The sequence below is a fragment of the Salmo salar genome, chromosome 21 (assembly GCF_965601325.2).
Source record: "Salmo salar chromosome 21, fSalSal1, whole genome shotgun sequence".
Taxonomy (NCBI): domain Eukaryota; kingdom Metazoa; phylum Chordata; class Actinopteri; order Salmoniformes; family Salmonidae; genus Salmo; species Salmo salar.
Genome location: NC_138311.1, coordinates 42,643,610 through 42,656,252, shown reverse-complemented (window position 1 = coordinate 42,656,252; position 12,643 = coordinate 42,643,610). Strand labels below are relative to the sequence as shown.

The following is a 12,643-nucleotide window of genomic DNA, read 5'->3' as shown; positions in this document are numbered from 1 at the left end:
TGGTAACAGCAAAGAATCCCCTCCTGGACCAAGAGCCTTGCTGTCTAATATTTATTTGTTTTGTGCATGTAGCAAACTGCGAGTAGCAGCTTTTAGTCACTTGTGTAACTGTATGAGCTGGGATGTCTCTCCTACAAATAGTTTTGGTCAGAGACTGTATAAAATGTTCGCAATGCGCTCATTAGCATATAATTTGGGATATGGGATTTTACATAATTTTGTTAGCATTGCTTCCCTTCGGATTAGAGGCTCAGCGGGGTTTGAAAATATTGGCCCTTGATTTGAGTGCCGGTATTACCGAATATCCCAGGATGGCACAAGGTCGGTATGAAGGTATGACAATCTGGAAACCGTCCAAGCCTAGTAAAGGTGCGAACACCTATGAAATCGTGATTTGTCGAAATTATCAGTGACAGAAAAAGAAAAGTTCCTTGTTAGTGGTCACATCCCACAGTCTGTTGACAAACACTACCATACCATTTATGTTACATGTGTCTATCAACAAAATAATATACAGTACTAGTCAAAAGTTTGGATACACCTACTCATTCAAGGGTTTTTCTTTATTTGTACTATTTTCTACAGTGTAGAATAATAGTGAAGACATCAAAACTATGAAATAATACATATGGAATCATGTAGTAACCAAAAGGGTGTTAAACAAAAAAAGATATATTTAGATTTTAGATTCTTCAAAGTAGCCACCCTTTTCCTTGATGACAGCTTTGCACACTCCTGGCGTTCTCTCAACCAGCTTCACCTGGAATGCTTTCCCAAAAGTCTTCAGTTCCCACATATGCTGAAAACCTGATGGCTGTATTTTCTTAACTCTGCGGTCCAACTCATCCTAAACCATCTCAATTGGGTTGAGGTCGGATGATTGTGGAGGCCAGGTCATCTGATGCAGCACTCCATCACTCTCCTTGGTCAAATAGCCCTTACACATCCTGGAGGTGTGTTGGGTCATTGTCCTGTTGAAAAACAAATGATAGTCTCACTAAGCGCAAACCAGGTGGGATGGCGTATAGCTGCAGAATGCTGTGGTAGCCATGCTGGTTAAGTGTGCCTTGAATTCAAAATAAATCACAGACAGTGTCACCAGCAAAGCACCATCGCTCCACCTCCTCCATGCTTCACGGTGGGAACCACATATGCAGAGATCATCCGTTCACGTACTCTGCGTCTCACAAAGACATGGCAGTTGGAACCAAAAATCTCAAATTTGGACTCATCAGACCAAAGGGCAGATTTCTACCCGTCTAATGTCCATTGCTCGTGTTTCTTGGCCCAAGCAAGTCTCTTCTTCTTATTGGTGTCCTTTAGTAGTGGTTTCTTTGCAGCAATTCGACCATGAAGACCTGATTCACGCAGTCTCCTCTGAAAAGTTGATGTTGAGATGTGTCTGTTACTGTCATAGATATCATGCTAACCAACTTGCCCTCTAAATACACCTCTGCTGTTTTCAACCAAGATCTCAGCGATCACTGCCTCATTGCCTGCATCCGTAATGGGTCAGCAGTCAAACGACCTCCACTCATCACTGTCAAACGCTCCCTGAAACACTTCAGCGAGCAGGCGTTTCTAATCGACCTGGCCCGGGTATCCTGGAAGGATATTGACCTCATCTCTTCAGTAGAGGATGCCTGGTTATTTAAAAAAAATGCCTTCCTCACCATCTTAAATAAGCATGCCCCATTCAAGAAATGTAGAACCAGGAACAGGTATAGCCCTTGGTTCTCTCCAGACCTGACTGCCCTTAACCAACACAAAAACATCCTGAGGCGTTCTGCATTAGCATCGAACAGCCTCCGTGATATGCAACTTTTCAGGGAAGTTAGAAACCAATATACACAGGCAGTTAGAAAAGCCAAGGCTAGCTTTTTCAAGTAAAAATTTGCTTCCTGCAACACAAACTCAAAATAGTTCTGGGACACTGTAAAGTCCTTGGAGAATAAGAGCTCCTCCTCCCAGCTGCCCACTGCACTGAGGATAGGAAACTCTGTCACCACCGATAAATCCACTATAATTGAGAATTTCAATAAGCATTTTTCTACGGCTGGCCATGCTTTCCACCTGGCTACCCCTACCCTGGTCAACAGTACTGCACCCCCACAGCAACTCGCCCAAGCCTTCCCCATTTCTCCTTCTCCCAAATCCAGTCAGCTGATGTTCTGAAAGAGCTGCAAAATCTGGACCCCAACAAATCAGCCGGGCTAGACAATCTGGACCCTTTCTTTCTAAAATTATCTGCCGAAATTGTTGCAACCCCTATTACTAGCCTGTTCAACCTCTCTTTTGTGTCATCTGAGATTCCCAAAGATTGGAAAGCAGCTGCAGTCATCCCCCTCTTCAAAGGGGGGGACACTCTTGACCCAAACTGCTACAGACCTATAGCTATCCTACCCTGCCTCTCTAAAGTCTTCGAAAGCCAAGTCAACAAACAGATTACCGACCATTTCGAATCCCACCGCACCTTCTCCGCTATGCAATCTGGTTTCAGAGCTGGTCATGGGTGCACCTCAGCCATGCTCAAGGTCCTAAACGATATCTTAACCGCCATCGATAAGAAACAATACTGTGCAGCCATATTCATTGACCTGGCCAAGGCTTTCGACTCTGTCAATCACCACATCCTCATCGGCAGACTCAACAGCCTTGGTTTCTCAAATGATTGCCTCGCCTGGTTCACCAACAATTTCTCTGATAGGTTTTAGTATGTTAAATCGGAGGGCCTGTTGTCCGGGCCTCAGGCAGTCTCTATGGGGGTGCCACAGGGTTCAATTCTCGGGCTGACTCTTTTCTCTGTATACATCAATGATCTCGCTCTTGCTGCTGGTGATTCTCTGATCCACCTCTACGCAGACGGCACCATTCTGTATACTTCTCGCCCTTCTTTGGACACTGTGTTAACTACCCTCCAGACGAGCTTCAATGCCATACAACTCTCCTTCCGTGGCCTCCAACTGCTCTTAAAATGAAATGCATGCTCTTAAACTGATCGCTGCCTGCACCTACCCACCCGTCCAGCATCATTACTCTGGATGGTTTTGACTTAGAATATGTGGACAACTACAAATACCTAGGTGTCTGGTTAGACTGTAAACTCTCCTTCCAGACTCACATCAAACATCTCCAGTCCAAAGTTAAATCTAGAATTGGCTTCCTATTTCGCAACAAAGCATCCTTCACTCATGCTGCCAAACATACCCTCGTAAAACTGACCATCCTACCGATTCTCGACTTTGGCGATGTCATTTACAAAATAGCCTCCAATACCCTACTCAATAAATTGGATGCAGTCTATCACAGTGCCATCCGTTTTGTCACCAAAGCCCCATATACTACCCACCACTGCGACCTGTACGCCCCTTTATGGCTGGCCCTCGCTTCATACTCGTCGCCAAACCCACTGGCTCCAGGTCATCTACAAGACCCTGCTAGGTAAAGTTCCCCCTTATCTCAGCTCGCTGGTCACCATAGCAGCACCCACCTGTAGCACACGCTCCAGCAGGTATATCTCTCTGGTCACCCCCAAAGCCAATTCCTCCTTTGGCTGCCTCTCCTTCCAGTTCTCTGCTGCCAATGACTGGAACGAACTACAAAAATCTCTGAAACTGGAAACACTTATCTCCCTCACTAGCTTTAAGCACCAGCTGTCAGAGCAGCTCACAGATTACTGCACCTGTACATTGCCCATCTATAATTTAGCCCAAACAACTACCTCTTCCCCTACTGTATTTATTTATTTATTTATTTATTTTGCTCCTTTGCACCCCATTATTTCTATTTCTACTTTGCACTATCTTCCACTGCAAATCTACCATTCCAGTGTTTTACTTGCTATATTGTATTTACTTTGCCAGCATGGCCTTTTTTGCCTTTACCTCCCTTATCTCACCTCATTTGCTGACTTTGTGTATAGACTTATTTTTCTACTATATTATTGACTGTATGTTTGTTTTACTCCATGTGTAACTCTGTGTTGTTGTATGTGTCAAACTGCTTGCTTTATCTTGGCCAGGTCGCAATTGTAAATGGGAACTTGTTATCAACTTGCCTACCTGGTTAAATAAAGGTGAAATAAAATAAATAAAACTTGAACTCTGTAAAGCATTTAATTGGGCTGCAATTTCTGAGGCTGGTTACTCTAATGAACTTATCCTCTCCAGCACAGGTAACTCTGGCTCTTCCTTTCCTGTGGCGGTCCTCATGAGAGCCAGTTTCATCATAGCGCTTGATTGTTTTTGCGACTGCACTTGAAGAATCGTTAAAAGTTTTTGACATTTTCCAGGTTGACTGACCTTCATGTCTTAAAGTAATGATGGACTGTCATTTCTCTTTGCATATTTGAACTGTTCTTGCCATTTGGTAAAATACTTGGTCTTTTATCAAATGGGGCTATCTTCTGTATACCACCCCTACCTTGTCACAACACAACTGATTGGCTCAAACGCATTAAGAAGGATAAAAATTCCACAAATTAACTTTTAACAGGGCACACCTGTTAATTGAAATGCATTCCAGGTGACTACCTCATGAAGCTGGTTGGGAGAATGCCTTGTTGACAGCTTTGCACACTTTTGGCAAAGGGTGGCTGGCTACTTTGAAGAATCTCAAATATAAAATATACTTTGAGTAGTGTAACACTTTTTTGCTTACTACATGATTCCATATGTGTGATTTTATAGTTTTGATGTCTTTACTATTATTCTACAATGTAGAAAATAGTAAAAATAAAGGGACTGGTACTGTACCTACAGTACCCAAGTACATTGTGAGGTAGAGGATTAATGTTCCTCTCTATCTACATTCTGTAGCTAGCTGGTCCTATGATGTACAGTAAATGGTCACAAAGGGACAAGAGTTAGTCTGTGAGCATGAGTCAACCAGTGCTGAAGTCCTCAAGGAAGTCCTCAAATGGTATCAAAGATCCTGATGCTATCAGATGAAGTACTTGATATCCCTGACTGGGGCATTAAATACAGGATTACACAACATTAAACCAGCTCTACTGATCCTCATCTAGACGTTCTGGGAACCACACACACACATTTAATAATGAGCAGCAGAGCAGAGAGCGATGGAAGAAACAGCTGTGATGGCAGCGCGTCAGGACTTGCCTCTTACCGTAGAAGCCGTAACATTGAGACAGCAGTGTGCCAGGTAGACAGTCAAGTGAGCATTACCTCCAAGATTAATCTACTGTAATCTGTCTGTGTCCTAAATGGTACACTATTCCCTTTAAAGTGCGCTACGTTTCTACCATAGACCTGGGTCCAGGTCAAAAGTAGTGCACTATAAAGGGAGATTCAGTCTCTACCTATGAACTTTCCAGAGGTGCAGTGCTCTCTCCTATGGACATGTTCCCAGGCCTCAGCCTCCAGACTCAGGAGGCACCCATACCTCATGATTGTGTGCACACACACACACAGTTTTGTATTGCTATCCTTGTGGGAACCAAATAATTGATTCCCATCCAAAATCCTATTTTCCCTAATCCTAAATCTAAATCTAACCCTTAACCTAACCATTACCCCAATCAACCGTAAGCCTAACCCCTAACCCTAAAACTATACCTAACCCTAACTCCAAACCTAACTTTAACCTCTAACCCCAACCTTAATACTAACTGTAACCCTAAACCTAACCCCTGAGCCCAAAATAGCATTTTTTCACGTGGGACCGAGAAAATGTTCCATGTTTTACTATCCTTGTGAGGACTTATGGTACCCACAAGGATAGTAAAACAAAAACACACACACCCATCATGGTTCTGCTACTGGCCACCACCAGTGACCAACAGTCATTGAGCGCGGCGATGTGACCGTAAACCATAGGAACAATTTAATTTGACCAGACTCAACTATTCCACCTCTTAAAATATGGTCCTTATTAACAACAGTACACGCCCTTTAAACAGGCCCTGGTGTAAATGTCTTCAGTTACTACTCACCCAGGGCAATTTGGGGCAAATATGAATAAAGAAAAGCAAGTTCCACTTACTAGAAACTTCTTACACACATCATACAGTGCCTTCAGAAATTATTCACCCCCTTGACTTTTTCCATATTGTTGTGTTACAGCCTGAATTTAAAATGGACTAAATTGAGATTCTGTGTCACTGGTTTACATACAATACCCCATCATTTCAAAGTGGAATTATGTTGTTGTTTTTTTATATAACAAATTCATTAAAAATGTAAAGCTGAAATGTCTTATGTATTCAACCCCTTTGTTATGGCAAGCCTAAATACATTCAGGAGTAAAAATGTGCTTAACAAGTCACTTAAGTTGCATTCGCTCTGTGTGCAATAATAGTGTTTAACATGATTTTTAAATTACTACCTTATCTCTGCACCCCACACAATTATCTGTAAAGTCCCTCAGTTGAGTAGTGATTTTCAAACACATATTCAACCACAAAGATCAGGGAGGTTTTCCAATGCCTCGCAAAGAAGGGTACCTATTGGTAAATGGGTAAAACAATCAACTAAGCAGACATTGAATATCCCTTTGAGCATGGTGAAGTTATTAATTACACTTTGGATGGTGTATCAATACACCCAGTCACTACAAAGATACAGGCGTCCTTTCTAACTCAGTTGCCGGAGAGGAATAAAACCGATCAGGGATTTCACCATGAGGCCAATGGTGACTTTAAAACAGTTAACGAGTTTATTGGCTGTGATAGGAGAAAACTGAGGATGGATCAACAACATTGTAGTTACTCCGCAATACTAACCTAATTGACAGAGTAAAACGAAGGAAGCCTATACAGAATACAAATATTTCAAAACATTCGGTCTGTTTGCAACAAGGCACTAAGGTAATACTGTAAAAAATGTTGCAAAGCAATTCACTTTTTGTCCTGAATACAAAGTGTTATGTTTGGGGCAAATCCAATACAACACATTACTGAGTAATTTTGAAGCATAGTGGTGGCTGCATCAAGTTATGGGTATGCTTTTAATCGTTAAGAACTGGGGAGTTTTTCAGGATAAAAAAACAAAAAACAAAATGAAACTAAGCATAGGAAAAATCCTAGAGGAAAGCCCGGTTGTCTGCTGTCCACCAGATACTGGGAGATTAATTCAACTTTCAGCAGTACAATAACCTTAAACAAAAGGCCACATCTACACTGGAGTTGCTTACCAAGAAGTCAGTGAATGTTCTCGAGTGGCTGAGTTACAGTTTTGACTTAAATCTACTTGAAAATCTGTGGCCAGACCTGAATATGGTTGTCTAACAATGATCAACAACTAATTTGACAGAGCTTGAAGAATTTTGACAAGAATAATGGGAACATTTTGCACAATGCAGTTGTGGAAATCTCTTGAAGACTTACCCAGAAAGACTCACAGCTGTAATCGCTGCCAAATGTGTGTTTCATTTTCAATACATTTGCTACAATTTCTAAAAACATGTTTTCACTTTGTCATTATGGGGTATTGTGTGGAGATGGGTAAGAAAAAAATGATTTTATCCATTTTGAATTCAGGCTGTAACACATCAAATATGGAATAAGTCAAGGGGTATGAATACTTTCTGAAGGCACTGTATATGTTTATGATCAAATTGAAAGGGCTTTACCGACTGTCCTCTTTCATTTTGAAAAGCGAATTTTAGGCTTTGTCTTTTTATTGCTTTTAGGCACATCTTTCCGAGGGGCACTTCAAGCTGGAACTCATTACCCATGATTGAGATGTATGCCCTTAAAACAAAGTATCCTACTCCAATAGACAGCACAAATTAAATGAGTTAGGCGGCCTACATTCTCTGGGCCCTGTCTGTCAGTCTGCATACATCTCTACCAACCCACAACAGAATGGAATCCTTCTATAGATTCTAGAACAACTTTAACAAAATAACCCTAATAGGTGTTCTATAGATGAGGCACCACTCTGTGTGCTAGCAGTGCAGTGCTGTTGTTCTGCTGTAATGTTCAGACTGGTTAGTTTGCCCCCTGTTGTCCCGTCTGTAAAGTTTATTATAAGCCAAATGAGGTAAGGCTCTTCTAATACCTAATCTCAGTGGAATTATCCTGCTATTAGAGGACAGGGAGAACTAGGCTAAAACACATGGATTGCATTAGGAGAGCTTTCTTGGAAGATCAGACTTGGCTTTTTCTCTGTTAGAAAGGGCCTGAGAAAGTTCTGTCTCACGCAATTGAGGCCTATGTCCAAGTGTCCCCTTACTTCCCAGGTCTAAATAGATGAGTATTGCAGGTGGAGATTCTAAAGAACCTTAGAGGTCACTCTGTTCCATAAAGAAGACAGCCTGCTTTTTACTAGAGCTCACAGGGTTGAGGTCTGTAGGAACAGATCCTGGAGCAGATCAGTTCAACCTCCTGTACTCTCCTACAGCAGTAGACTCCCACCTCAGACATTAACCTCCAGCTACCAGCTGTGGTGTGGTGGGGCTCAGTTCAACAGCAGTGCTGTTAGACTTCCTGGTCAGACTAACCCCCCAGGCTAGTGCCTCTGTCCCGAACAGGGCCTCTTTTAAGTTGCTTTATTTCAGATTTGCCAAGTTGATCGTTTTTTTTTTTAATTGCAAGGCCTTTGGTCATCAGATGTAGACTAATTGTGTAACATTGAGGCTTGCCATCTCTTTGCTTCTGTGCTGGTTGTCTTTTGCTTTTTTCAACTGCCTAATATGAATGCTCTCGTTGTGGGGCCTTGTGGGAACAACTGGCTTAAAGTCAGCGTTGAAGCACAGCCGTTAGGACTTAATTACAGCTGTTCTTGTCTGAAGAACCCAGCCTTCCCATCTCACACACACACACATACACACACACTGACTGACACAGGGCCGCTACTAAAACAAGTCAGTGTTTGAACAGGGATTATTTCCACTGTGACATCACACCCTTGGGCTGCCTCTTGGTTGACCTCTGGTCCCTAGCTCCCGATGTCGATAATGTTTGTTCCGTTAAAGGCCCAATGCAGCCATTTTTATATCAATATCAAATCATTTCTGGGTAACAATTAAGTACCTTACTGTGATTGAGTTCCATTCAAATTGGCAAAAAACTTTCTCAAGCAAGAATTTTGCTAGGACTGTCAGGGAGTGTTCTGAGTGTGGAGGGGAAAACTGAAAACTAGCTGTTTTTGGCAGAGAGGTTTGGAACTCTCATTTTTTATTGGTCTTTTACCCAATTTACGCATGGTAATGTCACCATGGAAAGCCGAAACTCCCGTCCATGCAAACTTGCTGATTAGATGGTCCTATGTAGATTGTATTTTCAACCAGCAACTACAATGTCAGGAAATAGCACTGATCAAATGTTTTCACACTTTTACAGTGTTAGTTTCATCAGCTGTTGTACAGTATGATATAAAACGGGAAAAAATGCATTTGGACTCCACTGGGCCTTTTTAAAGACTGTTAGTGTTTCATGGCTTGTTGCCGGCATTAGATGCCCAAGCTCTCCCCCGACTGAAATAACTGTGATCCAGTCTAGTTGTTCATCACTGGAGACACATTTCTGGCCAGAAAACAGCTTTTCACAGATTTTGTGATCAATAACAGATGATGAAGTGTGTGTGATTGGCTGTATTGTCTATAAATGCTTTGTTAATGTTTGGAAATCATTCCTCGCTAGATAATGGCCTATTATAGGAATTTGAACGTGGATGTGTATTTTTTTCAAATCACTTTGTCTCAGAAATGATTTTATCTGTGTTTTTTGTTTTCTTGTGTAAAGCTAATTGGCGCTAACATATTGACTTGTTTTTATACCATTTGAAACTCTGTTTGAAGAACTGTCCTCACAATCTTCCTCATCTGTCCTCTCTTCCTCAGGTCACGGAGAGTGCCACTGTGGAGAGTGTAAGTGCCATGCGGGCTACATCGGGGACAACTGTAACTGTTCCACTGACACCTCATCCTGTGTGTCTGATGACGGGCAGATCTGCAGCGGGCGGGGCAGCTGTGCGTGTGGGCGCTGCCAGTGCACTGAACCAGGGGCCTTCGGGGACACCTGCGAGAAATGCCCCACCTGCCCTGATGCCTGTGGCACCAAGAGGTATGGGACAGGGAGGGAGAGAGGGATGGGAGAGGGGCAGAGGAGAGGGGGAGAGAGAGAAGGGAGAGAAGGGGAGGGACAGAGAGATGGAGGGAGAGATACGAGGCAAGAAGAGGGAAGGAGAGGGAGAGGGAAGGAGGGAGAGATACGGGGCAAGAAGAGAGGGAAGGAGAGCGAGGGAAGGGAGACATATGGGGCAAGAAGAGAGGGAAGGAGAGAGAGGGGGAGGAAGAGATATGGGGCAAGAAGAGAGAGAGGAGGAGGGAGAGATACGGGGCGGAGAGAGGGAGGGAGAGAGAGAGAGATGGGGCAAGAAGAGAGGGCGAAAGGGAGAGCAGGGTCAGCCATGCCCTAAGTGTCCAGGGGTTTCTAATGTGCACCTGATGGTGATATTTGACTCATCATGATAGGACCCATATCATCGATGACCATGCATTAAGATACAAATAGGATTTAAGACGGATATAACTCACACAAGATTAGTTCTAAATTAGTTCTGTAAAACAAGACACATAATAAATATGTTAAGATCCCTTTCCATTGGTGACCCCCAAAGAAACTAACGGTTCTGACCCAAACTCCTCCTGTATCAGGCTCCGTGTGTATAAGCAGGCTATCCCGGGGATGATGGCCCCAACAGACACGGTCGCCCTGTTTCTAGCTCCAAGCCGACTTAGCATTTATTTATTTATTGTTCAGTGTGTGGCAGACGGCAGGGAGAGGTGAGGGGAGTGGTTATTGAGGGGAGATATCTTGCCGCCTGCTGGCTCCATCCCTAAGCCTTATATGGACTTCCTGCCTCAACGAGGAGAGGCTGTGGTTCATTAAGCCAAGGAAAGCTTGGGGATAAAGGAGTAAGCGACCTGCATAAAGGGGCAGGGAATGGAGAGAAAAACGTGCGTTATGAAGAGTGGGAGAAGAGAGAACAATACCTGTGTGATTATCCGTTGTGACCTGGACTGTCTGATTACCCCTCTTGTTTACTGAACTGGATTCGCTGAGGACCCACGTTTTAGGATTACCCCTGGTGAATGGAACAGACAATGAGAACGGCTTGTGGACTGTGAGGTAATTGGTGAATTCCCCCTTCTTCCCCAGTATACAAAAATCCCTAATAAACTCCCCATTTGCATTCTAGTTGTGCTACTGGTGCATGTTTTGTTATTGAACTTGGTGAATTGGAAACCCCACACCCTTGGGCCTTCTACATATGGTGGAGAATGCGGGCACCCCAAACCAAGCTCAATAACAAAAAGACACGGAGCACAATGGAAGCATTGGTGAAACAGCTGGTGGAGGTGAACATAGCACAGCAGGCTATGCATCGGGAGCTGCTGGAGGAACAGCGTCAGCAGACTGCTCTCCTGCGAGCTGAACTGAGTCAACTGACAGCCGTCCAGGCCAGCATAGCGGCAGGCGAAGAAGTCTCTTGTCCCAAACCCAGTAGGTTTATACTGAAGCTGACAGAGGCTGATGACATCGAGGCTTACCTCAAAGCCTTCGACAGGACGTCGGCTAGGGAGAAATGGCCCCATGAGCAATGGGCCAGCCTGCTAGCACCTTTCCTGTCAGGCGTGGCACAAAAGACCTATCAGGATCTGTCGGTTGACCAGGTGACGCATTACGAGGTGCTGAAAAAGGAAATCCTGCGCCGGTATGGTTACACCCTGATTAGCAGGTCAAAAAGATTCCATGATTGGGCGTATGATCCTACAGCGTCCCCCCCGATTGCAAATGCTTGATCTTATTAGGCTGGCCAAGAGCTGGCTAACTGCTGAACCCCTGACGCTCACGCCCATGGAGAAAGTGGGCGTAGATCAATTTATACACTCTCTTCCATTCGAAGTTAAAAAGTTAGCCAGCCAAGCTAACGTGCAGGGCGCAGATCAGCTGGTGGAACTGGTGTAAGGACAACAGGTGGCTTTGGAGGTCCTGCGCAGAGGACAGCCATGGAAGGCGGACCCTCCACTCGCCCAAAGGAGCGAAAAAGGGAGGAGGACCACACCGGAACCCCGGCTAAGGATAGGGGGACACCCACAGTCAGCTCCCCGAGACGACACCCCTTCCTGAACCTGGACAGCAGGAAATGTGTGTCGCGAGCCGGGACACATCGCCTGGAACTGTTCAAACCGTGATGTCCCGATGCCTTTGGCTTCAGCCAGTGAGGTAGCCAATGGGCGGCCCTGCGGCTTGCTGATGGCATGCTGGCCTAGGGACAGTGGTCCTTCCCCTGTCACCCCGGTAAGAGCCAATGGAAAGGACACCACGGCACTTGTGGACTCTGGGATTATGGTGACGCTGGTCCGACCTGATGTCGCCCAGTCCTCAAACCTGGTGGAGACCGTGGCCATTATGTGCATACACGGTGAGACCAAGGACTACCCTACTACACTCTTCCACCTACAGACCACAAAGGGACAGCACATAGGACCAGTGGGAGTTGTCCCAAACCTGCCTATGCCGGTCCTTATCAGGAGGGATTTCCCGATGTTCCGCCAATTGTGAACCAGTATGTCCGGAGACGTGGGGAACCGAGGGAACCAGAAGGGAGGAGGAAGGCGGAGAGGTGGGAGGGACACCAGGAGGAGGGATGCCCGGATGTGTGGATTCCAGGAA

General features: G+C 44.5%; 1 protein-coding gene across 2 annotated transcripts in view; it reads left to right on the top strand.

Annotated features, from left to right (window-relative positions):
• LOC106582337 (integrin beta-5) overlaps positions 1–12,643 on the top strand; it is a 101,438-nt gene that overhangs the window by 69,543 nt on the left and 19,252 nt on the right. For both annotated transcript variants that reach the window (XM_045704805.2, XM_014165323.3), the window contains exon 11: positions 9,805–10,027. In XM_045704805.2, the coding sequence (XP_045560761.1) occupies positions 9,805–10,027 (223 nt within the window). The remainder of the gene's footprint in view (positions 1–9,804; positions 10,028–12,643) is intronic.